We start from the raw sequence: 25,475 nt of genomic DNA on the forward strand, positions 1-25,475 counted from the left end.
TTTAAGGAGTAGCTCGCTGAAGATAAACTAATTGGTAATAAGGAACTACACATTTCCTAAGACTTTGGGGGTAGGTTCTGTGTTTTTTGTTTTTTTTTTTTTTTATAGTGTTATGTGTTGCATGATGGGGTTAAGTTTTATTTCTTTCCTTTAGCCAACTTAAAGAGATCACTCACCAAGATAGATCCATGGATGAGTGAAGGGATGGATTTGTAAAGATCTAGTAATTAAGATAAGGTATTTTCATGCCTGACTTGTTTTTGTCACCAGGTCTACCTGCTCCCCCTCACCCCCAGTCCTTTTTGTTTTGATTCCATCTAAATTATTTATTATTATTATTTTTTGGAAATAAGAACCTAATGATAATAAACTATTGTTTGATGATGATGATAATAAAAGCTCCCTAATTGTTGCATCTGTTGAGTAAAAATGTTTACTTATGTATTTCTGTTTTCTGAAAGTTAAAAGTTTTTTTCCTGTTTGTTTTTACTAAAAAATGTACTGTAATTTTATCTAGTAGAAGCACAGCATTGAGATCCATATCTTTAGCGTAGTAACAAGATGTGTTGGTCGCATTCATGTTCACGTACGTCTCCGCAGCTTCAGGAAGGCTGAACAGAAAGGCTTTCAAATGGGTCTTGTTACTCAGTGTGTTTACTTGGCAGGTCGAGGTGAGACTTACGTGCGGTGTCTCATATCTAACCAGCTTTTAACAGGCAAGCCGAGAGCACAGGCGCAGCAACAAATGGCTGCTTTCAGTAGTTAGCTGGGCACCATGTGGGGTTTAGACTTGCTATTCCGTTGGTGACTGATGAGCTTTAGGAGGTTTCAGTTCCTTCTAACCAGTACAGTCTCTGTCTGTCCTGGAGGTTTTCATCTCCTAAAATTTTCCAGATGCCGAAACGAACCGTTTTGTATTTTTCCAGAATCTGAAGGGATAGAAACCAGTTCTAAGAATGATGCAAAGATATGGACTGGGAATATTTTGGAGTGGTGGTTTTAAAAGGTACTAGCTGTTTAAAAATGATGATCAGTAAAAATTACCCCTGAGCAGCCCTTGGTAATGTTTATAAAATATGAATAGCTTATTTGTCAATAACAAGTTATGCAGCTGTAGCAGGTTTTGTGCTGCTGCTGTATAGCGTTACCCGCTGTAGGCATGTTCAGCCTTGCCCTGTGCTGCTTGGCTTTGCTTGATTTATTTCATTGCAAGCTGTCTGTATCAAATCAAAGAGTGCAAAGAGACTTCCTGAAGTAGCACTTCTGTGTCCCTGTTGTCAGTGAGGACCATGATGCGTGCGACAACGGATTGTTTGGTTTAAAGGCCTAGCAACTTTAAAGAGTTTTAAATTGAGTTGTATTTCTGTAAAATAAGAATATCAAACAAACCTAACTTAACGAAGCATTAACTTCTGTGCATCATAACATCTGGATTTATTTACTGGTGCTGTGACTTTTCTGAAATGAAGCTGTTTACCAAAGAAAAAGGATGAGAAGCTGGAGAGGGAGGGGAGTGAAGCACCTCTGCTTCCGCTATAGTGTGCTATTAAGGTTTCTTGGTTGCTTGCTTTGGGAAGAAAAACAATAATGAACTGCTTCGGGTTTGGAAAACTATTCATGAATGTGTTGCATAGATGTTTGGGAAGTTTGATGCACAGCATAAGAATTATCTATAGTTCTACGGCATGACCAAGTGAAGCAGGTGCATACTGATGAAGGTATACATACACGTACAGCATGTGGAGAAAGGATTCCTTTTTAAAGATGGATTTTGCATAGTGACTTAAAAGGAAAAATAAAGTGTTAAGCAGACTTCTTTGACATGTAGTCACTGGTACTGACCGGATTTCATATGCTCATTGTGCTCATTTTATTTTTTCTCTTTTCATGATGATGCTCTGTGATGCTGTAAAGAGCAGCCCAGTGTATTGCTTGCGTCTTGCTTTTTCTGCTGGTGCTGTAGTGAGGGAAACAGCTTTTGTAAAGCAGAAGGCCTGATTTCAGAGCAGGGAGGGGATCCGGAAGAGACGGGAAGGAGTGATGAAAGTAGGGGGAAGCTGCAGTCGTAGTGGAGTTGCACCACAATCTGTTGGTTTGGGTTGGCTTGTTTTTTTTCAACGAGTGGTGGTTTCTCATCGTGTTGTCCAACAAGAGTTAGACAGCTGTGGAGTTAAATTCTTCTGTCCTTCTCGGAGAAACCTTTGGTACAATCTTTTACAACTTCCCATCGCTTTGCCAGCTGAAGGACATTGTCTGGATGACGAGGAAGCTAAATACTTGTGTTTCCCTTTCAATCACTGTTCACTCATCTTGAGAGAATTAATTGAAAAGATGAGACTTGGAAGGTCCAAACCACTAGTAGTACTATTAAGAGTAACTGAAAACTGAAATTTGAAAAACTGAAATATAAAGCACAAGTTATCAAGAATCCAGGGAAGTGAAATGAAGAAGATGGCACAAAGGCTTTTCCCCTACCCTGCAGTGGGTGTAGTTTACACAGTGAGTTGAATTCAAAGGAGATGATAATCTAAATTTATTTTCTGACTTTGTTTTAGCTAGCCTCTAATTAGTTATTTTTTTCTTTTATAGCTTAGTATAAATTATGTAAACACCACAACAAGAGTGCTTTACCAGGCAAGTGCTCTTATTATACTAAATGGAATTAATGAGTAAAACTATGAATATGTGTTTGCAATACTAGCATTTGAGACCCTAAACTTGCAAGCTGAGCTGCACAAGCAGACTTATGTAAACTTTCCAAAAGCTTTAAAATGTGTGTCTAATTATAGAAGGTTAAGTATACTGAATTTAAATTTTTTTTTTTTCCTAAGGCCATGTGGTTATGATATTGTTGAGATTCCATAATGCCTCCTGCCGTGACAGACAGCCTTGACATCTGGGCAGTGGATTCACAGATTGGTGCTGATGGCTCAATATCTGTGGACTTCCTATTGCCCACTGGAATCTACATCAACCTGGATGTCCCTCGAGATGCCACCATATCTCATATTAAACAGGTAATACCAAATGGCCAATTAACTTATATTTGGAATGTGTTCTGTTTCTGATTTTTATATGCCTTTTGGCAAATCAAGTAGTGAATCTGGGTAGGCATAAAAAATAAAGGTACATTCATAGCAGAATGATTGATACAGATGTATGTCTCTGGGGGTTTTGAATGTTTTTGGGCAGACGTCAAGGTCCAAAAAAAACCTTCTTGCTGATGGGTACACTTCAGCAGAGATTACCATGATTGTTCTATGTTAATACTGAATTGCTACATCTAAACTTTTAACATACCATTAATACATTGTACATTTATTTAACATTTCTCTGATAAGTGTGGAAACAGGAGATGCTGTGTCTGATTTGATTTTTAATATAGAAGTCATATATTGTGCTCCTGTTTCGTTTGATGGACACCAAAGGTGGATGCCTTAAAAACTACGTATGCCACTTCTTAAGTTTGTGTACAAGTGCCTTGTTGGGGCATCACTTAAAAAAAAGAATGAAAATCCTTGATTTATTTGCTGTGTGAAAGGTCTCTTTCTAAAATGAGTGTGAAAAATCCTTGTCTGTTTATTCAAAGGAAACAATTTTCTTTACCAAAGAAGGGCACTGACCTTTTTATTTTTTTAAACGTTTTTAATTCTTTGGGGACGTGATACTGTGGATTTTGTATTTTGAAAGACAGTGTTACAAACAGTTCACCCAGAGAATATCTTGTGTAATTGTAAAAGGATGGAATTAATAAAATCTGGTTGCTAAAATTCCAAGTTTTTTTTTTTTTCTGTTCAAATTTGAGCAGTGGATTTGATCTGTTCTTGTTTTTGGTGTTTTTCAAATGCCTAGCAGGGGATAGCACAGTAACAATAACATCTGCACTCTTTAAGCCCACGTTTGTAACACTGGGTAAGAGTACTTCTGTGTTAGTTTTCATACTGATGTGCTGTAACATAGATCTGAAGTTATGGAAATTCTGTGAATTTGGTGCATTGTTTTGACTGTGAAAATGTTCGAAATAAAGTTGATGAGGATAAACAGAGAGCTTACAAAACTTACAGTCAAGACGGAGGGACAAATTTATGTGCATTCTTATCTGAGCCTGTCACTGCAGAGGAGCACAGGCTGTATTAGTGCTTTATGATCTTTCTTCATTGATCCCTTATTTTATTAGAAGAAATACTTTTATCATTTTATCACAGTTATATTTCCTGGAATTACTTCTGTGGTCAAAAATGCATAGCAATAGAATGCCTAGGATAGGTATACCCTCAGGTTACAGAGGGAATTCATGGCAGTGGCGGGCAGGGAAGCAGATCTCTGGAGGATGAATGTGGTACCTTTAGCCTTCAGCCCATCTTTCCTTTCTGGACTATGTGAAAGACAGAAGTTGGGTAGTAAAATTACTTGAAAGGATAAAGGAAAGACTTCTAATCTAAGTGAATCTAAGTTGAAAGTGTGCATATAATTGTGGCTTCTTAGATCCAGAAGTCATTAAACTAAAATAGTTTCTCACAACTCTGTAACATCCTTTTGCCAGGCATATGTTGATAATATGAAGGTAGCATTAAAATAGCTCACCTAACTATGGGTTCTTAGACCTTACTGATGTCTTCCTTTTTCAGGCTGATTCCATTTAACTTTATTATTGTTACAGAAAATTCGTAACCTTATGCTTGCATTTGTCTTTATTTTTTTTTTCCTGTGAAATATATTGTTAATGGAAAAATAATGTGAATTTGTTTTAATGACTTGCGTGTTCTTTGCTCTTCCTTTCCTCTCAGCTTTAATTTAGACACATCACTCTTAATTTTCCTTTAGTACAAATTTCACTTGAAGGATTTTAGGCATGACATGTATGGATCTTTGTAGATCCATGGAATTCCTTAATTAAAAGAACTTCTTTTTCTTAAGTGGTATAGTAAATCTGGCAATCTGGTTGCCTTGCATGTAAGAGGTTACTTTTAACCATTTCCTTTGATATGGATTGAGATTGGAGTCTTGCTGTTAGGTAATGCCATCTAGTAATAAAGTCACAGACTGTTGAAAAAGGGCTTGTTATTAAAGCTGGACATGTGCAAGAATACTTGCTTTAAAGCCTTTTAGTAATAGGGTTGTTGTTTTTAGGGTTGTTGGTTTTTTTTCCTTCAAGTTTAATAAACATGAAGAACTTATGAACTTAGGCTGGTTAGTAACAGGTGTGTATTATGCACAAAAAGTAATATTTTGTTTGTTCTGTACCAACTTAGTTTTTCCATTAAAATAATAATAAAAAATATTGAAAGTAAATTTTTGCAGTTTTCCTCATGAAGAGTTATATTAAGAGTTGAATCACTTTGCTGTTTCCAAGTGAAAACTGCCTCTAGGCTTGGTAAACATAAACATAAGGATGGAAATTCAAATTTCAACATCAAGATTCAGTGTGACTAGCTGTGAGAATCAAGAAGGACGCTTTCTGGGGGAAAACATTAGATTTCAGCATTGAAAATAAATGTTAATGGAACATCACTAAACACCAGAGAGCGACATTGAAAATGACACAGAAGTGGCTGTCTCTCTGTTTTTCATGTCAGCAGCACAGAGAACTAGTTCTTTTTCTAGCTTTGTCGTCTTTCCTGCAATAAATAGTAGTCCTTCTACTTAAAGTAGGAGCGCTTGACTCACAGCTCAACTAGGGGTTGGGTTAAATTACATTTTCTTTAAAACTGAAGCCTGTAGCTGAAATGGCAAGTAAACTGCTTGGAGAATTTCCTCTAAATTTGTCTTCACAAAAAGCTCCTCTTGTTTTGGGCTGTCTTAAAAGCTGACTCAAAAAAATGAAGGAATGCTTCCAAATGAAGCGAAGGAAGTGGGGTACGTAAGGAAATAACCACAGGTTTTAAGAATAATCGACTGACCTTTCATTGGATAGTGGCCACGTGAGGGTAACTTTGGAAAAGCGTAGTAGGTGACTTACAGTAACAAGTAACCTGCTTCTTGAGCATAATAAACTTCTAAAAGAAAATTGAAAAGGGTTATTTCTCATTCCATTCCACTGCCTGGTTAGCAAGCGTGTTGTTTGTTAATTCCTATTCAGTCTGATGGTGTTCACTTCTTGATAGAAATCATTTTCTTTATTTAAGTAGTAGCTTCAAGTAATTAATTGTACTCCTGGCTTGAAACTTTCTAGATGCTAAAATACTCTTTTTAAGCAGTGGACCACTTGGTTTTGTAGAAGAAATGAGAATGTTACTAGGAATTGAAGTGATCTATGTTTTGTGCTATACTCAAATACTTGAAATGATTCTGACTAGAAAAATGACGTTGTTGTAGTAAAAGGTTAACCTGGGCAACAACGGCTTAGTTGGTCAGATAACAATCTGTGGGTAAAATTATGAAAAAGCTGATAGTACTTGCAACTGATAAAGAATTTAAAAAACATGTATGTAAGTGCCAACAATAAGGGACCTGTGTGGCTTTCTTGACATTTGCAACACATCGAACAGTAACATGCTTATAAACAGGTACTGTTGATACTTAGCTGTTTTTCAGAGAAAAGGAGGACTTTCATGGAAATCACTGACTTTAAAACAAACAAAAATGAAAACGTAGCATAGTGTATTAACAGCTTTGTTCCCAGCACATTGCTGTGACAAGCCCTAATTTGGGGATATTTGGATTTATAAACAGAGGACTTGAGAGCAAGTGTAAGGAATTTGTCTTGTGTGAGGAACTGTTAAGATTAAAATAAGTGGGGGAAAAATGAAAAATAGCCATTATTTGAGGGCTGGGGAATTAAAAAAATAAATAAATTTCTGCAGACGCTGTAATTCTACCAGGCCAGTACTGTGGGTGATGGTGAGTGTCTGCTTTCAGTGGGAGTCAGTTTTGGGAACTTGATCTTTATAAATATTATGATGCTTAAGGGTTATAATAAGTACTAGTATCTGGAAATTATAGCCAACTCAAACTAAAATGGAACCACAGATCCTTAAGTAATGTAATTAGCTAATGGAGGATAACACAGAGGAAATCATAGATTTGATGTCTTTTGATATCTTTGAAATAGAAATTTTTGTTCTAGGCCAAACAAAGCTTTTGCACAGATAGGCACAATGTACTGGGATACATTTTTGGAAGGCAGACTTGATCGTATGAATCTCTGAAATATATGCAGGTGTTTTCAGCTTGGCAAAAGGAGTTCAGTTCAACTTTTTTTTTTAAGGTTTTTCAAGAAAGATTTTGTTCGTTATTGATCCTGCAATTCCTGTTTCAAAATAAGTTTTAGAAACAAATCCTTAAAATCTAAACCTTTAAAAGTAGGACAAAAACATTCTCACAGACAAATTTTAATAGTATTTAGATAAAAGAGAGTTCTATTTTGTTTCCAAATTTAATGTCTGGGAAGAATTTATGATGGTGACCTGCAAGTAGCTTACAAATAAATTTATTCTGAGCTTCTGCAGACAACAGGGGATTTCTTATTCAGAAATCAGTTCTATAGTGGGAACACATTGACCATATATTACAATCGTCACAAGGCTGGGTGCAGCTGGGTGCACGTGTAAATATCAGGTATAGATGTGTCTCGAGGAAGGAGGATCTTTGATAGGAGGTGATGGGAATGGGTGGAGGAGAATGACAGTTTGCTGGTTGGCACCAAAAACATCTGCCTCCAAAATCAGTAATGCTCTATTGTCCTAGTGAGTGACAGCCACAGTCCTGCAACTTTTCTGGAAATGGGACTGTATAGTGTCAGTGCCAGGATGAGCATCAGGATGAGGGTTAGCGCTGCCCTTCTCATCACCTCCCATTACTTGTCCCTGTGTACTTTTAACCTCTGGGATGTTTATGCATACTAGTTACTGCATAAAAATAACCACATGATAGAAAGTAAAACAAAGACAAAGCAAATGTATAATGATATATAGGGATAAAAATGAACCAAGTTAACAAACATACTATTTTTTTTTTTTCCCTCCAGCTGTTATGGAAGCAGGCACATAGCTATCCACTCTTCCATCTCCTTATGGAGATTGACTCTTACATGTTCTCATGTGTGAATCAAACTGCTGTACATGAAGAATTAGAGGATGAAACACGAAGACTTTGTGATGTTAGACCCTTTCTTCCTGTCCTTAAACTAGTGACAAGGAATTGTGATCCAGGAGAAAAGTTGGATTCCAAAATAGGTGTCCTCATAGGCAAAGGTAATTACATTTACTTTTCATTTTTCAAAAACTTTGTTTTGTAAGAGGGTTTTATTTGCTAACAATGGAAAAAAAAATAAAATATTTTCCTTCTCTTTTTGTCCCTGACAAAATTTCCCTTTCTCAAACAAGTATTGATAAAGTTTAAAATAATTTAAACACTAAAGATGAAATGTCTGAAAGTTGGTGAAAGCTACTCTGTATTGCAGTTCAGCACTGTATGATATTACTGCACAAAAGGAGCAAATTTTATCTTATATGATGGGAGAAAAATTTATATTATTATTATTAAGTGATGGAAAGCATAACCCCTGAAAAGTGTTACCATCTAACAACAAAGTGGATACACAGAGGGAACTAGAAATTACTATGGGTTTGGTATACATGTTTTCTGAGTTGGTTAACAATGTAATTCTTGGTTTTGCTCTCAATTGTGGTGCTGATTTTCAGCAAACAATGAAAAGCTATTTTTAAAGGTTTTACAGTAACTTGTTCTTGATGTTATTTCAGAATTTTCAGCTTTTAAATTAGTCTGGTTATACAGTAAAGATTGACAGGGTCATGTGAGGTCGTACCTCTTGTTTTAAGACAATGAACCATTGTTAGCTCTTTTATAAAGACTGCAGGTTTTGTTTAGATTTCAGCAGTATGCTGTCTGCCTATTTGTTAAAACCAACAATGGAAACAGTTAGATAGTTTAACCATTCAAACATTCTGAGAGATTACATGAAATTCATGTTCTTTGGTTGGATATTTTGCTTACCGTAGCTGCACAGGATCCTTCTTTCAGCAACCCCTATTCTGTACCTCAGTAGTGAAAAAATGTCTTCCAGTCTAAGCTTATAAACTTAGTGTTTCATTCTAAAAGGTGTTTAGTGCTTTTTGCAATTTGGACAATGTCCTTCAAAGTTTGGGAGAAACACTCTTGCAGGTCCTAAACTTCCTGAAGTACTGAAGAACCACAGCTGTGGGGGCTCTCCACTGCGTATTCTTCCTTTGTATGTTTTGGAAAACAAACTTTATTGGACTTGGATTGGTTGAACTTTCAGTGCTGTCACTTTTACTTGAGTAGAGGGTTTATTTTAATCACTTGGAAAAATCAAGAATAAATTTATCTATTTGCAGTCCCACTCTCATTTTTTTGCCTTTTAAACAAAATCTAAAAGGCACTGTCATCTTTCAGGGGGCAGAGGGGGAAGATGATAGCTTAAAAACACTTCCTCCCATATGCATTTGTTATGATGCATTTACTGCGCTTTGTTTGCATCGTCTCTTGTCAGGAGAGACATTAAACTTCCCAATCTATTTCAAAATCAGGGTGAGGTTGGATTTCCCATTCAATGTTAAGCGAAGCATTGGTTCTTGCTGTTTAAACAATCATGCCAGGCTGCATGGGAATTATGAAAATAACTTTGCAAGTCCACTGATGTACAGGAGGATGTACAACCCAACTCACTTTTGAGCACTCACTTTAGATGGAATATCTGAAGAAAACCACTTATACAACCTTACTTTAAGATAATAAAGGTTTGGGGAGGGGTGGTGAATAGATAATCTGTACAGGTAGGTACAAATCACTTTGACTGTACTCTTCTAGGTCTCCATGAGTTCGATGCCTTACAAGATCCTGAAGTGAATGACTTCCGAGCTAAAATGCGGAGAATCAGTGAGGAAAAAATTCAGTCACTCGTGGGTCTTTCCTGGATGGACTGGTTAAAGCACACTTACCCACCAGAACAGGAACCTGTTATCCCAGAGAACTTCCAAGATAAGCTGTATAGTGGAAATCTTGTAGTGGCCATTCATTTTGATAACTGCCAGGTAGGAATGGTTATTCATCATATTTAATGTGCTATTCTTAATTCTGATCTGAGATAGAATGTGATTGATCATGCAAGAGAAATAGAATATCAATGTTATGGTTTTTGATTCAGAAAGCAAATTCTTTTACCGGGTTGATTGACTTTTGAAAGAAAGGGAGGAAGCCAATGGCCAGTCATGAACTGAACTTCTGAAGTCAAATTGTAGTTCTACTTTTTTGCTTTTAAAGTGAAAATATACAGCTCTTACATTTTGTATTATTTCATGTTAATTTAAAACATAGAACATACTTCCAAGTTGTCACATTTTTTTTTGGCCAACTATTATTGTGTGACTTCACTGGGGATCAGTTGTTGGTCCAGGAGATGCTGATGAATTGGGAGATGCTGTATTTAAAACGTTTCTTTATGTGCGTGGTTCATTTTTTAACATCTTTAGGGTTAATCTGCTAATTAGTTGAGAAATAAGTGCAAAAAAGATGAATTATTATTCCCTAAATGAATAAATATTAACTGAAACCAAGAGTTACCTTTTTGTTTCTTGTAGTCCAGCTAACAGACCCCATAGCTTATTTCTGAAAGAAAAAAAAATTAGTTTCCTCATAAAACTACTGTACTTCATTGTTTTGATGATAAAGTTGCTCTGATTCTACCTGAGTCTACCAATTCTCATCCACATTTTTACACTGTTCTTTTTAGTAACAGTGAGGTGTCAGCACGGGGAACCTTAAAATCTTAGAAGTGTGCAATAATATATCAGACTATTTTTATTGTCCTTTTAGACCCAGTTGGTAGGTACTGACGTTCTAATGATTAAGCTGATTTTATTTACAAAGCTTTATTATTTCTGATACTGTCTTTATTAATGCTAAAAAAAATATCCAAAATAATAAATCATACCTGACTCCGGAAACACTAAGCACAGAGATGAATACTGCACTTGGTAACCAGTAAGTAACCGGCTGATGTTGGGTGTGTAGGTGTTTTTACAAAAACAAGCAAAAACCACAAACAACATAACAAAACCCCTACGTCTTAGTGGAGGACTTGCAGTTTTGCAGGAAGAACGAGAATATGTATTTGTCAGCTTTTAATGAAAATATTGTGTATATATACACATGATAACGGTACAAAAGGAGTGCAGAAGTTCATGCTCTTACAAAATGCATTTGCCTGCCACTGTAATAGCTTAGGCTGCTGACATTTCAAATGTTTCAGATGCTTCTGCTGCCAGTTCTGACCTTCAAAGCTATTAACAGTTCAAATCAGAGCTGTTTTTTAGAGCAGTAAACTCTGTTCCAAACTACTTGCACTGACTACTAAAAATCATCTCAGGAGAATTAAATAGGAAAGTATTGATACTGTTGTGTCCTTTCAGTAGGAACACTGCAAGAAATAGAGAACAATATAAAACCAATCTAATCAGCTCTGGAGCAAGAGAAAGAAGCTGATCCACATTTCTGTGATACACATGTAAAGACCTACAAGTTGGAAGTAAAGCAGCTGTCACAGGGCACCAACTTCCTGGGAAGAAAAGGTTTCATTCCCTGTCTACTCACTGTCAGTTATGACAGGAGAAGAAAGCCTTCACTGTTTGGCAGAATTTGGAACAGGGGAAGCTGTTGTGAGCCATGCAGAAACTGAGAAAATAAAAAATGAATTTTGTCTGACTTTACACAGTTAGATTTTTCCATTAGGGCTGCTTGGCTTCTTACTGCTAACCTTCTATATAAATAAAACACGAGTAATAAGAATGAGAGTCAGATGACACTTTGTTTGTAAATAACTGCTCTTAGCATGTTTACATGTTCATGAATGCGTGCACAAAAAGAATAAAAAGCAAGCACCAGAACTTGACGAAATCAACATTTGCAAATACAGGTGTGCAGAACATAATATGGTAGATGAATGGAGAAGAAAGATTTCACAGAGGACCTTCATTTACATTTCTTTAAATGCATGTAAACCTTTCTTTTCCCCTAGTTTAAAAAGCAGTAACTTCTTACCTTTACCTTTTTAAAATCAGAAATCAAAACTAAAGATACTATAGATATACATAAATAGCCTTTAAAAGCTTGATTAGAATTTTGCTTTGCAAATGTGGAGTCTTTCCACATTGTATTCAGAATGCTATGGGTATTTGCTGCTATGCCAGTTTTCTGTACTGCCCCCAGATTAGACAGTGTTTCTGTACATAAATCACATTAACAGTTTACTCTGCTTTATTACTTGAAACATTATTTTTCTTCTGAGTACAATGATATATAGAGGATAACTAGGTAGCAGCCAAAAAGGAGAAAAAATGACACATCTAATACTGATAAATACCATTAAATGCATACATAACTTTTTTTTCTTTCATTCACATTCTAAAATGTAAGGTTCTAGATCAACATCCTGATTTAGAAGCCTTTAAATCACTGTTGAGTCAGTTATCTTTTTCAATAATTGAGACCAATCCTGTGAATGTGAACTTGTTTTCTAAGAATTTTAAACATATACATGAGCCACATGCACATTTGACCTTGAATTATTCCATGATGCATCTAGTACGACAATAGCTTAGTAGAAATTGTAAGATGAGTAGCAAACTAAAATTTAATTTTATGAATTTGAAACAACTCTTTGCAGCTTAATTTAAAGCATGCAAAATCACAAATTGAAAGCCAGAGTGGGCTAAATATGGTAAGTTTAACATAAAGATCAATTTCTTTCCAGTAGAGGTTCCCCAAATGTGCTACTGATCTGCTATTGATTCTGTTTCAGTAAAACCTAAAAATAGCACAAAAATCTGAAATAGTTTGTTCAGGTTTGTTTTATTTGAATTTGGATAAAGTCCTGCATTTTAAAAATACCTACGATATTAAAATAGTTTGAGAATTGGCCATTTTGGGAGCTTTTATTGCTCCAACTGCGCTGAAGATGTCAAGGTTAAAAATGGCCTATTTTAACACTTTAACAGTGTAGAAAAGTTAAAGTAGACCATTTTAAACTGAGCAGTAACACTGAATGCTCAGGTTGGAACAGAGACACATATGAGAATATTTAACTGTAAGATAGCTTAAAGTTGCACAAATCTGTATCAGTTATATATTTCTTGGAAGCCTATTTTTAAAGATTCATCCAAATATATCAGAAACTGTTTTAAAAATTACCTGAATTACTTTATTTCTAATATATTCAGATATTTTCAAAAACTTAAGATTTTATTCGTTATGTATGCTACAGTTTAAGTCTTGTATGTCTAATGGCGATGAGTTTGATATCAGCATCCCTGTTTGTGTTTTGTTAGGATGTATTTAGTTTTCAGGTGTCTCCTAACATGAATCCCATCAAGTTGAACGAGCTAGCAATCCGAAAACGTTTGACTATCCATGGAAAAGAAGATGAGGAAATTGATCCTGCTGATTATGTGCTGCAAGTTAGTGGGAGGCTAGAGTACGTTTTCGGTGATCATCCATTAATTCAGTTTCAGGTACATAAAGCTCTTTCTAATTTAATGTAATGATTAGTTTCTGGAGCCTTGGCCAAAATTTCACCATACATCATATGCCATCAGATGGTGAGCAAAGCTGTGCTTCCTCCTCCTGTCTGCTGCACTTTCCAATTGTAAAATACTTATGCACCATTTCCTTAGTATCTTTGCAATATAATACAGCTTCTTTGATTTAGAAGTTGTTGTAGGAATATTCTGTTAATAGCTATTTTCCATGGTCTTTTAGTATATACGCAACTGTGTGATGAACAGGACTCTTCCTCAGCTGACTCTAGTTGAATGTTGTACCATAAAGAAAATGTGTGAGCAGGAGATGATTGCCATAGAAGCTGCCATAAACCGAAAATCATCCAACCTTCCTCTTCCTCTGCCACCAAAAAAAACAAGAACAACAACTGTAAGTTGATGTGGAGAGTATGCAATATCCAAAAGGAAAAGAGAATTGTGGAATATAAATCACAAGGCCTGGGATTTCTGCTGCTACTTCTGTTTCCCAGTGTAGGTCTCCTTGGTCTACTCAGAGCCCCCAGTTGCTTGTCAGAAATAGCAGGCCTTGTGGCTTTTGGGATAATTTTTACGTACTCTTGCCTCCTTCTTGCCCTCTTCCTGGCTTCCACAAAAAGACCCACTGTCCCCTTTTCATTGCTGTTGATTCTACTTTTAACCACAAGCCAGAAGAGCAGGTAATAATCTGGTACCAGCAACTGGAGCATTTATTGCAGAGATCAGTATTCTGCAGCTTCAACACAATGCGTAGGCTCCACTAGCTCGGACAGTGGTGGTCTCTGTTCTCTTACATTAGCCCATGTATCTTGCATGCTGTTGCCACTTCAATGATGGCAACTTTTGTCATCATATAAATCTAACTTTTCTTTTAATGTGGTGCTTTCCTTATTGTTAAACATACCATGGGTTTATGGCACAGTTAAAAGTTCTGTACTGCTGTTCTAAAGAAAGTGGCTTTGCTCTTTTAAATATTTAGCGTATATTGAGAGTGAATAATACATTTGAAGGGTTATTATGAATTATCAGCAAATAATATGCAATGAATGTTCTTTTTTCCTCCAGTATCTTCAGCTTAGTGTTTTTTCTACTTTTCTTTCCTTTTAGAGCATCTGTTATGCTTGTGTAGTTATGATAACAAATTCATTTTTTAGGAATTCAAATTCATGTTAAAAAAAATCTGTATTTTTTAGTTTGTAATTATGGCTTTGCTAAAAATGTTTAGTTCATCAAATTGGTCCAAATATGTTACACTGATCATGAGAAAACTTGCATCTTTGTTTCCCTTCTCAGAGTGTATGGGATGTTTGCAGCCCTTTCAAGATTACTCTGTTAAAGGGTAATAAACTAAATACAGAAGAAAATGCCAAAGTAAGTAATTACTTCTAGTTTCAGAAGACATTCTGTTCATAATTTCAATGCTTTTCTATGTTTAGTGAATTCAGAATGAAACCGCTTTAAGTTCAGTGAAAGTGTATTTTCACTTGGTTATATTGGTGCTATGGCTTAAGATCTTGCTTTATTGCTAAAAGTATTGCTTTATTGTTTGAAGTTGGATATGCACATTAGAACATTATTAATAATTACAGACAGTATGAAATGTGTGTTCATGTGATACTTGATTATTTTTTTTAAGTTGATATCTGTAAGTACTGATATTGGTATGAAATAAGCTTATTCAGACTAAGCTGCCATAAACATCTGACAAGCAAAAGTAGATTAAATACTAAACATTTTTCATGGGAACTTAAGGTAATTTTGTACTCCAGAATAAATTCTCTGTGAGTCTAAGCACTGATAGCATGCTTCTGCACGGTCTGTCTTTTATTGTCTAAACATGCTGAGTACACACACACACATACAAAAGAAAGCTGTAGTAGCACTTCCTGTAAAATGTACATGACTGGGCTACTGACTGTTTCACAGACCACAAGTTGTTAACACGTGGCAGTTTTTTGCACAATTACTTTAAGACCTCAAAAGACACTTGCCTTGGAAATAGAACAGCATTAATTTCCTTTATTTGGTTTGACAAACAATTATTTAAGTAAGTTCAAAAGAAATTCAATTAGCCATTGATGTTTGCTGTTCAGATGCTTTGTTCAAGATACCCAGTGCATTTTTCTTCAAAACTACTGTCCCAACCTCCATGTGTATTAGGAATATTTCATTTTACTACATGGCTAAATGGACCTTAGTTACAGTTTTACCCTATTAGACAGCATGGCTGTGGAAATGGATGTCTGCAAAACCAGAAGTTTTCTTTTACTATATCTAAACCATTATTTGGCTATGTATTAGTATTATCTTCTTAGCCTTACACTCTGTAGACTCTTAGAGCCTTAAAATAAAAGGGAAGGAGGAGGAGAAGGTGGATTCCAGAAGCATTGTAGCTATCATATATATTTATATATTTTAAATATAGATATGTATATACCACACGCTTATAAAATACAAGCTTTGATTAATTTCAATATACATTTAGAGGAAAAAGAAAATATGTTGAGGAGAAACAATGAAAATTAATAGTTCTTTAGTATTGATTCTTGTGGACGCTATCTAAGGAGTATTTAGTATTTTGAATGCATTGTAGTCTTCAAAACCTAAGTGCCATAGTTACCAAATTTCATGCATTAATCTTGCAAGCTTGTGCATATTTCTTTGCATTGTCTACCTATGCTGTTGTGGAATTGTTTCACTATTGAGAACACATTTGTTTCCTAGTTCTGATTCCTTAGAATGTGATGTTTAATTCACTGCTATTATTCCCCTAGTTTCACTGTACTTTGGACCAAACCAATATTCACTTTTGCTGAAACCACTAATTCATAAGTGCAGTGTTTGTAGTGGGGAAACAAAATGTTTGTTAGATGGGCTAGCGCTCTACCAGCGTGAGCTGTGTTGAGTATTTTCACCTAGAGCACCAGTGACTTCATTCAGCTAACACCCAATTTTCCAAATACACGATGTTTGAAATTGCTTTTCTTTTTGTCTTGCTATTTGGCTGCACCATTCTAACATACTATTTCATTAGTAAAAAAGGAGTGTCAGGGTGACAAGAAAAAAAAAAAATGCAATCCCTTATATTTAACAGGAATGGAAATCATAAAATTAGAACTGGTCAAGGGCAGGCAAAACAGCAGTGTGCTTCAGAAATATCCAGGCTGCTATGTTACTATCAAATTTTATTTGATCAGTTGAATTTTTCTCATTAAAACATCTTTTTATAATTACGAAGTGAAAAAAACTTCCCCGGTCAGGGAAGTCTGGTGGCCTACAAAGTGATAATATCAGATGTCAAGAAGTCAAAGAACAATATCAAAAACTATGCAAATGTGAGTTTTAAACCCTGGTTTTAAATAAATCAGGTAGATACTAAAACATTTACTTTTAACTGGTTTTAAAGCACAGGCAGATAACACACTAAATGTAATCATAGTGTCATAAGATAGCTTTCAATCAGCGAAGGAATTTGGTTGTAAATTCAGTTGAACATATAATAAATCTCCAAATTTGTTGGTAAAGGACCATCTGGTGACTTGTTTCAAAAAGGCTGTGAACAAATTTTAGTAGGTTCCCTGGCATCAGCCACAGACAGTATTTCCTTTTTGAAGAATATAATGCTGCAATCTGTAATTAGATTTAGAAAAGAACTATAAATGTAAACAGGAATTTTGACTGCATGAATATATACATACATAGTTATGTATATATATGCATGCGCACATATAGTCTGTATATATCTTAGATTGTCTGAAGTAAGATTTCTTTAAAGTGTGTTCTCTGTTTCATGGATGCTCATGTAGCTATTCATAACTCACGGTGGGGAAGCATGCCAAAAATAGGTAAAAGGGGGTTTTATGAGTATCACTGGGACTCATGAATGTCTTCTAAATTGAATATTTCCTTTCAGTGATTGGGAATAAAATTGGGATTATATGTATATATGCAAGTCAACTGAATCAGTTTAATAATGAATGTTCCTATAGCTCCTGTGTCAAGAAGGAGTGTAACTTACTACGGTGTTCTCCAAGACCTAATACCTCTGCCTATGCTATGACAGCAACCTCCTGATCTGTGATAGTAATTTAAATTACTTTTATCCAAAAATTATACCAAATTATGAACATCTCCCACTTTCTCTAACAGTGCTCAGAAACAATGATAGCTTAAAGTGAATGTTAGGAAGGCTGTTTAAGGAACATAAGGAACCTGAAAATTCAATTTACCTTTTACTCCTCTAGCTGTAACATTGATAACTTCTTTTTGAAGGTGACCAAAGGACTATAGACTGTTTCTCCTTCACTGCCTATCTTTCTCCATTGATATTTTGAAGGTCACCTAAAAGAAGTTGACATATTTCTTACTTTGTCGTTTTGGCAACAAAAAATGAAGATCTCCTTGTCATTCTTACTGAAACTATCCAAGAGTATGGAAGCTTGGAAACGTGCAGTTTTCTGTGTACATATGTTATTAAACAGAAATGCAGGAATTAGCCACATCTTAGCATTGACCTATCATGTGTTTAATTTCAGTGCCAATAACTCCATCTTTTTCTCTTCTCTCCCTTCGCCTTTCCTGTTCCTTGTTTTTGTAGTTCAAGCTAGCCGGTTTTGTTGGTTTCTGGGTGCTAAAGACAAAACAGAATTCCTGGGAATTATGTACGTTATTATTACCATTACAGGTGATTTCTGATGTCAGTCATCAGTATCCCTCCATACATGTCTATAAACAGTTTAAATCAAAAATGATTTTTTTCTTAAGTTGGAAAAACCCCAAACTTTTCTTAGAAGCACAAATTGGTTCTAGCTGGAGATTAGAATTTAGATTCACACAAATAGTCTTACCTTTTTCATTCTGTTGTTGTTGCTTGTTTCCTATGCTTTCTTTCAATGTTAGGTATGTTAAGTTAAAAGCATTTATATATTAATTTATTGCATTTATTACTACAAATGAGAGATTATTACTAGTAGTATGTGGCAATATAATTCAGTATTACAAATTGGCAGTCAATGTTACTTGAACAAATATATTTTGATTTGGCTATCAAAATGCAATTTTTCCATCTATATAAATAGTCAGATGGGAAGAGACTAATCTTTTGTGTAATTCATAGTTACTTCTGCTATTGAATGATGTTTGGTTTGCCACTAAATTATTCTACTCCGATTAAGTGTGATTCACCTTTGTTTTTAAAAAATAGGTGTAAAATATCTCTTCTGTTACTCAGCTGCTCGTTTTAGCTTCTCTAAAATCTGGACTTTGTTTTTTCAAGTTGTCTCTGTTGTTACCATGTTTTAAAATGTCCTCAGACCAAGAATAATGAAATATATTTTGAGGTAGACTCCAGTATTTCTGTGTTTCTAAAATATTTTGGTGAGAATACATGGGGAGGGGAAAAAGAAAGGTCCTGATGAGGATGCATAGCTAATTAAATGATGAAACAAAAAAGAGTTACTGTTTTAGCACGTGAACTGTTTATAATGTTTGCTTTCTGGATGAAATCAATATAAAAACAATTTAATATTGATTTAGGCATGGAATATTTTCTGGAAGAAATAAGTCATATGAAAAGCCAGGTGTTATTTCTTATGCCTGTTGTTGAGTAAGTTGAAAAGTATCTCAGAACACAGATTTGCGGGGGGGTTGTTTTCAGCAGAGGTAATTTCTGTGGAAATAATTTTCTATAAAAATATGGAAAATTCCTATAGAAAAAATGCCATGACAGTTCTTATTTTCCGTAGTATGTCTTACTCCTCGTCACGTGTACAAAGCAGCATCTGTTAAATAGTGTGCTGGCTGTTTCCGTTGTCATTAATAGATGCAATCTTCTAATTTTAGTTTGTACGAGTAACTTCTTCTTCTTCCATAACATGCTGGCCAGAAACATGAATAGCAAAGTAAAAAGAATTTGTTCTCAATAATTGTTTGTTTAATTTTAAAATCTCAAAATTATCGTTTGTTTTCAAGTTAGAAATATTGAATAAATGTATATGTTCTGTGTAGTATTCTGTGCAGAATTCTGTGGCAAGTTGTAACATTTTTTTCTCTCATTTCTTTATTGCAGGTTCATGTTAGGGCTGGTATATTCCATGGTACAGAGCTCCTTTGTAAAACAATTGTAAGCACAGAAATATCTGGGAGAAGTGACCACATTTGGAATGAAGTACTAGAGTTTGAAATAAATGTCTGTGATCTACCAAGAATGGCAAGGCTCTGTTTTGCAGTTTATGCTGTGATGGATAAGATGAAAACTAAAAAGTCAACTAAGGCAATGAATCCCTCCAAATACCAAACCATTAGGAAAGCAGGAAAAGTGGTAAGTATGTCTTTTTTTTTTTCTGGGTGTACCTCTGAATTATATTTCACTGAATATTGAAAAATCTTTCATTGTCTTCAGTGTTCAAGAATACGAGATGAAAAAAATCTATGTATTTAAGAATCATATGTATGAAAAATCTCACGTTGGTATGAAAAAACACCTTTTCTTCTCAGACAATGAAAAAGGCATCAACATTTTGGTTATAAGCAAGCTGGCAAATGGCTGCTTAACAAATTATATTTTTAAAAGTTAGTTTTGTTCTAACTCATAGAACTTGAGAAAAAAATGAGCATCTTGGCTCACATTCAGGGAAACGTATTTTTTTACATTGGCAGAGTGGCATCCTTAAAATTAATTCTTACTGTCTCAAAGGGACTGGAGCACATACTGAAAACTATGCTTGTGTTTAATTGCTTTTCTGAAAGACAGCAATACTAAAAAAAAAAAAAAAAAAAAAAAGCCACCAAAACTCTGGCATGTTAGTTTCCATGTAATTTTTTTTTCTTTTAACAGCACTATCCTGTAGCCTGGGTAAATACCATGGTGTTTGATTATAAAGGACAACTGAAGAATGGAGAATTTGTACTGCACAGTTGGTCATCATTTCCTGGTAAAGTTTAAATTTTAAGACTTCTGCTTGAGATACCTGAGACTAAAGAAGACCAGTATCAAATAGTAGAATATTTACTACATGCATGTCCAGTTCTCTTGTCATCATCTCTTTGCTACTCACGTTTTTTTATGTGGATAAATATATAAAGTCTTAATGTCTTTCATGAGAGTACTGTTTATCAGGAAAGAGGAAAGATGAGAGCCTGCTTGAAAATAGTATTCTCAGTGTTTTGTTATGGAAAGAAAATCTCATGAAAATAGAGATCCATATTTATATCTGTTATCTGTTTTTTTTTTAAAGTGCATTTTAGGTTTCATTTAGTTCCCTGTGCTATGTATCTTAAACTAAACAGGGTAGCTATATTGTATATGACAATATTGGAGTTAGCAAAAAATGTGAATTAGAATTTGGTTTGTAAGGCTTGCTACTAAATGATTTGGATTGATTAGGACAACAGTCTGAAATCTACAAGTTACTCTTAATTTCACCCTGAGAAATACTGTATCAACCTGGCTCTAATGCTGGAAAAAAAAGTGGCTTAAAATTTTTTACTCTTTTTCATACTATTTGATATAGAGGTAGTCTATATACAGGTTTACAGAGACTCATCTTATTGGGACTGCATTTAGGGATTTGGCTCAGATAGCAATATCTTAGCTTCCCTTGATGTTATGATTCTTTTGGAAAGAAAAAATCATTTTTTCACTGGTGATAATCCAACATCCGTGAATGTAGGATGTACAGACAGTGTATACCAGAAATGCAGTGCATTGTAGAAGTTGCTATGCAGCAAAACATGTCTCTGTCTACTGCCTAGAGTAGGCAATGACTAAATAATCTTTATTTATTTATTTAAATAGATGCCTGGCATGTAGTATTAATTATTCTGTCTAACATTTTAGATGAACTTGAAGAAATGTTAAATCCAATGGGAACTGTCCAGACTAACCCTTACATTGAAAATGCAACAGCTTTGCACATTAGATTTCAAGAATATTCAAAACAGCCTATCAATTACCCTCCCTTTGATAAGGTAAGGTGTGACAGACTAGTCATGAATGCTTGTATGTAAATAGCTATTTCTTCCTTACTTTCAGCTCTGCTTTTTCCACTGAATTCCCCGCTTCCTGCAATTGTTTGAACTTGCACTACATAATACCGCCCTCTGTTGGTGCAATACATGTTCTTGTAATAAAACAGGATTTAACATATTGTAAGAGCTAAAACAGTGCTGACTAATTGCCTTCTTCGTTTTAGTTAGCCAATTTACTCTTCACACAGGCCTTTTTATTTCTCAGTTTTGTAACTGCTTTATTTGTAACACTTTACGGTTCATTTTGCTCATGACACTAGCTTTTTTCTTTAGAAACTAAATGCTTTATGCTGTTTTCTTCTAAATACAGAAGTGGAATGTGAAAGTGTTTCTTAACACTTGTTTGTGCTAGTTGCTTTGTACCTGAGGTACCAAGGATGTTAAAGCATTCAGGTGAATACACAGACAAGTTTTTACTAAGTTATTTCATTTATTTACCTTAAGGTAATGTCTGATGGCCCTAACTATCCATTGTAACTTTCATTTGGCTGCCTCTTGAACCTTATCTGAAAAATCTTGTATATCAGAGTAAAATCCCAGAGCGTTTTTATAAAGCAATTGCAGAGCTGGTGACGAAACATTCACTGAAAGTATTCACATTTGAGGAACTGCTACAAAATGTGCTCTATTCTGCTCCTTTCCTTTTTTTTTTTTTTTTTTTCCTCCAGTAGCTTTTGCTTCTTTTAATTCCCTGGAGTTAAGAAACTGTTAAGCAATAAACTCTAGTATCCCTGGGAAAATCAGAGCACTAAACTATCCCATTCATTCAATTTCTGTGGATATACTGAGATTTCTGCCTTGGAAAAGAGGGCAAGATACCCAGTCTCAGAAAGATTCTCTTGGTGAAAGGTGCAGTTAGATCAGGAGCAACGTTGTAGCTGCTTGAATTATGTCATCTGAGAATCTGCTTTTCAGAATTGTCTAGAGGAGACTTGCTTGATGTATGGCTGCTTTTAATTTTCCCCGTGTTTTTGGTTGTTTCTGCCAAGATAATAGAGAATCAGATGCCAAATCTTTATTTTAAGAAACATAATGTCTAAAAATAGATGAATCTTTGGATCATAGCATCAATCCATCTGCAGTGAACAGCTGTTTTGGGGCTGAGTGAGCAGAAGTGCTGTGACAATTAGTAAGAAAGCTGTTGTCTAATGCAGGAGTCGCGTATTGGGCTGACGCACCAGTGAGGGGCTTTCAATTCAATTGAACCAAGATGAACTTGCAGAAACTTTCAAAGTTTATTTGCAGATAGAGTAAAACTCTAAGAAGCACAAGGGGGCAAGCATCAAACAGGATTAGGACATTGAACTTCCCTTCACTTGTGTTTTTGCACAGTATGTGAGTGGGCTTTGCAGCCAAGTAGCAGGTATAATATGACATTAATAAACATTTCATACAGAGGAACTAAACACCTGCAACAACAACGAGTAGGTGTGCCTTATTAAGGATTTTACCTGCTGGATATTTGGTCTCTGATTACTGAGTCTTTTGTGGTTTCCCATATTGCCTGATCAAAGCTGATACAAGTCTTCTCCCTCTTTATCCAATTTTAGATGGAGAAATACTTTCTCCATGCTATACCACTGTATATACAATATAATAGTGTTCTAATTATTTAAAAGATAGCAAAATTTCCTTATCTGCTTCATTTTCATAATATTTATAACTCTTTATAATACTTCATTTTTATAATACTTATTTTTTCGGTCAGATTTGTATTTAAATCTAATGTATTTAAAAACATCTTTTTGCAGATACTTGAAAAGGCAGCTGAGATTGCAAGAAGCAGTGACAATGCTGCAATGGCGGTAAGCATCTGCCAAAGGCAATATTTTTAAATTTAAATAAGTTGTATGTATAACAGGTGCATAAATATACATTTTTTGTCAGGTGGAAAACCTGTGCAGAATGTTGTTTTAATGATAGCTGTTTGTTTCTGCTATCAGTCCTGATTTTACTACCATCTTTTCTCAACTTTTCTTCATTTTTTTTCATTTTCCATTAATGTAAAGACCTTTGGCCAACCTCTTAAAATTACTCTGAAACTTCCTTTAGCTTTGTGAAGACAAAGTTGGCTTTGGTATTAAAAGCTTGCCGTGTTGTTATTCAGAATATTATCTTGAAACTAATTTACTCCCTTCAACTGCTACATCCTTACTCAGACGCAGCAGTTTTTCATCTCCCATTAATTTACGAAATTCTGTTGTTGCTGATATTATTGCTTTAATTTCTGCCCTAGCAGATTGCATAAGAGTATAAAAGGACAGAGGTAGTAACTGAGCCAGTGTGAAGACTCATTCATGCAAATGTTATGTTAATGTTTCAGAGAGATAAAACAGAGCTAAATGTCTGGAAAAGGCAAGTCTGGATTAGAAGACAAAAAATATCTCTTTGTACACTTAGCAACCGCACTTCCCTTCGGTTGTTGTTGGCTTTTGTGTCTTTTTTTTTTGTGTGTCTTTTGGCTTAAAAATTTAAAAGCTTTATTTATATATCAATAAAATTTGCTCATTTGAAATACGAAAGGAAAAAGCATATTTATGCATCCTAAACAAGAGTTTTCCCTGTTGGAGTTGGAAAATAGAAATATTGCCACCTAGTGTCATTAACTTTGAAGTTATTATTCAGAAACTTCTGTACACTGCATTTTGAATAACTGTACTAGTTGCAGTTCTTAGAACTAGCTTCAGAAATCTGAAAGAAAGATGTAATCGTTGTTCCCCTGTATTTCATGACTTTTATCTGATATTCTGCCTGATACAGCATTTGTGCTAAAAATAAGAATCTTACTGAATATATCAAAGCATTATACTTTTCTCATTTTCTAGGGTCGAGGTGGTAAGAAGTTTTATATTGTGCTAAAAGAAATAATGGAAAGAGATCCTTTATCTCAGCTCTGTGAAAATGAAATGGATCTTATTTGGACTTTGCGATATGACTGTCGTGAAAATTTTCCACAATCATTGCCAAAACTGCTGCTGTCTTTAAAATGGAACAAACTTGAAGATGTTGCTCAGGTAAGGGAAAAGGCAAAGATGGGGTGGAAAAATGCTGCAGTCAAGTCATGAGTAAATAGGTTTTGTTTTGTTTTTTCCTCAAGTGAAGAAACTGTTGAAATGGTACAATGAACTTTGGTTTATACAACTAAGACGAACTTCTCTGGTCTTCCTGTTCTTTTATTGCAGCTCAAATGTAGTAAATTTTCTTAGAAATGGAGTATTATGTTTGATTTTTAAACCATCTTTAACCTATTAGTTCAGTGGTCCATGAATTTTTGTACAATGGATCAAAGCAGCTTTCTTGTGTTATTTATCGCGTAGATTTCATCCAGGCTCTCATTGTATTGCAATATTTTAGTAGAATAGTTGCACTGAATGTATTCTGAGTATGTTTGTCCTTACGTTGCCATCACCTCTTCACTCAGCAGAGTCAGCAGAGTAGTGGGGTGGCAGAACTGTCTGGCAGGATTCACAGACAGTATTTATTCTCAAAATGGAAATTAGATATTATTAATTAGACACTTTCACTGAAGTGGCATCATGGTTAACAAGAACTAGAGAAAGGCTAGTTAATTTTTAAATATTTGAAATAACTGGAAGAAAAATACTCACCTTTCTTTAATTGTGTTGTCTCTTATAGAAAACTTGTCTTGTTAGGGAAGAAGTTGTGGTTGTTTCATTGGGGGGTGGGGGGAGGGGACGACACGACACTGATATGCCAAGGCCAGTCAGACTCGAGCTTTCTCTAAACCTTTAGATCATTGCTGAGAATTCAATGTTTCTCATTTTCACACAGCTTGTCAGGAGTTTCAAACCACGTGGGAGGAGAATTATGCAGTAATTCATGTGTGTAGCATTTTAACATGTTTGATATTGTAGAGAACTTTTAAAAAACCTGAAACATATCTGAACTATAAAAGTTCTTTAAAAACCAGATGCG

General features: G+C 35.0%; 1 protein-coding gene across 7 annotated transcripts in view; it reads left to right on the plus strand.

The window, feature by feature from the left end:
- The window catches only part of PIK3CB (phosphatidylinositol-4,5-bisphosphate 3-kinase catalytic subunit beta), a 129,142-nt gene that overhangs the window by 82,519 nt on the left and 21,148 nt on the right, over nt 1-25,475 (plus strand). For all 7 annotated transcript variants that reach the window (XM_048062998.2, XM_048062997.2, XM_048062996.2 and 4 more), the window contains 11 exons: nt 2,832-3,017; nt 7,967-8,192; nt 9,790-10,013; nt 13,305-13,487; nt 13,735-13,905; nt 14,805-14,882; nt 19,579-19,830; nt 20,347-20,443; nt 21,349-21,479; nt 23,291-23,344; nt 24,365-24,553. In XM_048062998.2, the coding sequence (XP_047918955.1) occupies nt 2,865-3,017; nt 7,967-8,192; nt 9,790-10,013; nt 13,305-13,487; nt 13,735-13,905; nt 14,805-14,882; nt 19,579-19,830; nt 20,347-20,443; nt 21,349-21,479; nt 23,291-23,344; nt 24,365-24,553 (1,758 nt within the window). In that variant the 5' untranslated portion in view covers nt 2,832-2,864. The remainder of the gene's footprint in view (nt 1-2,831; nt 3,018-7,966; nt 8,193-9,789; nt 10,014-13,304; nt 13,488-13,734; nt 13,906-14,804; nt 14,883-19,578; nt 19,831-20,346; nt 20,444-21,348; nt 21,480-23,290; nt 23,345-24,364; nt 24,554-25,475) is intronic.

Source organism: Anser cygnoides, chromosome 9 (assembly GCF_040182565.1).
Source record: "Anser cygnoides isolate HZ-2024a breed goose chromosome 9, Taihu_goose_T2T_genome, whole genome shotgun sequence".
Taxonomy (NCBI): Eukaryota; Metazoa; Chordata; class Aves; order Anseriformes; family Anatidae; genus Anser; species Anser cygnoides.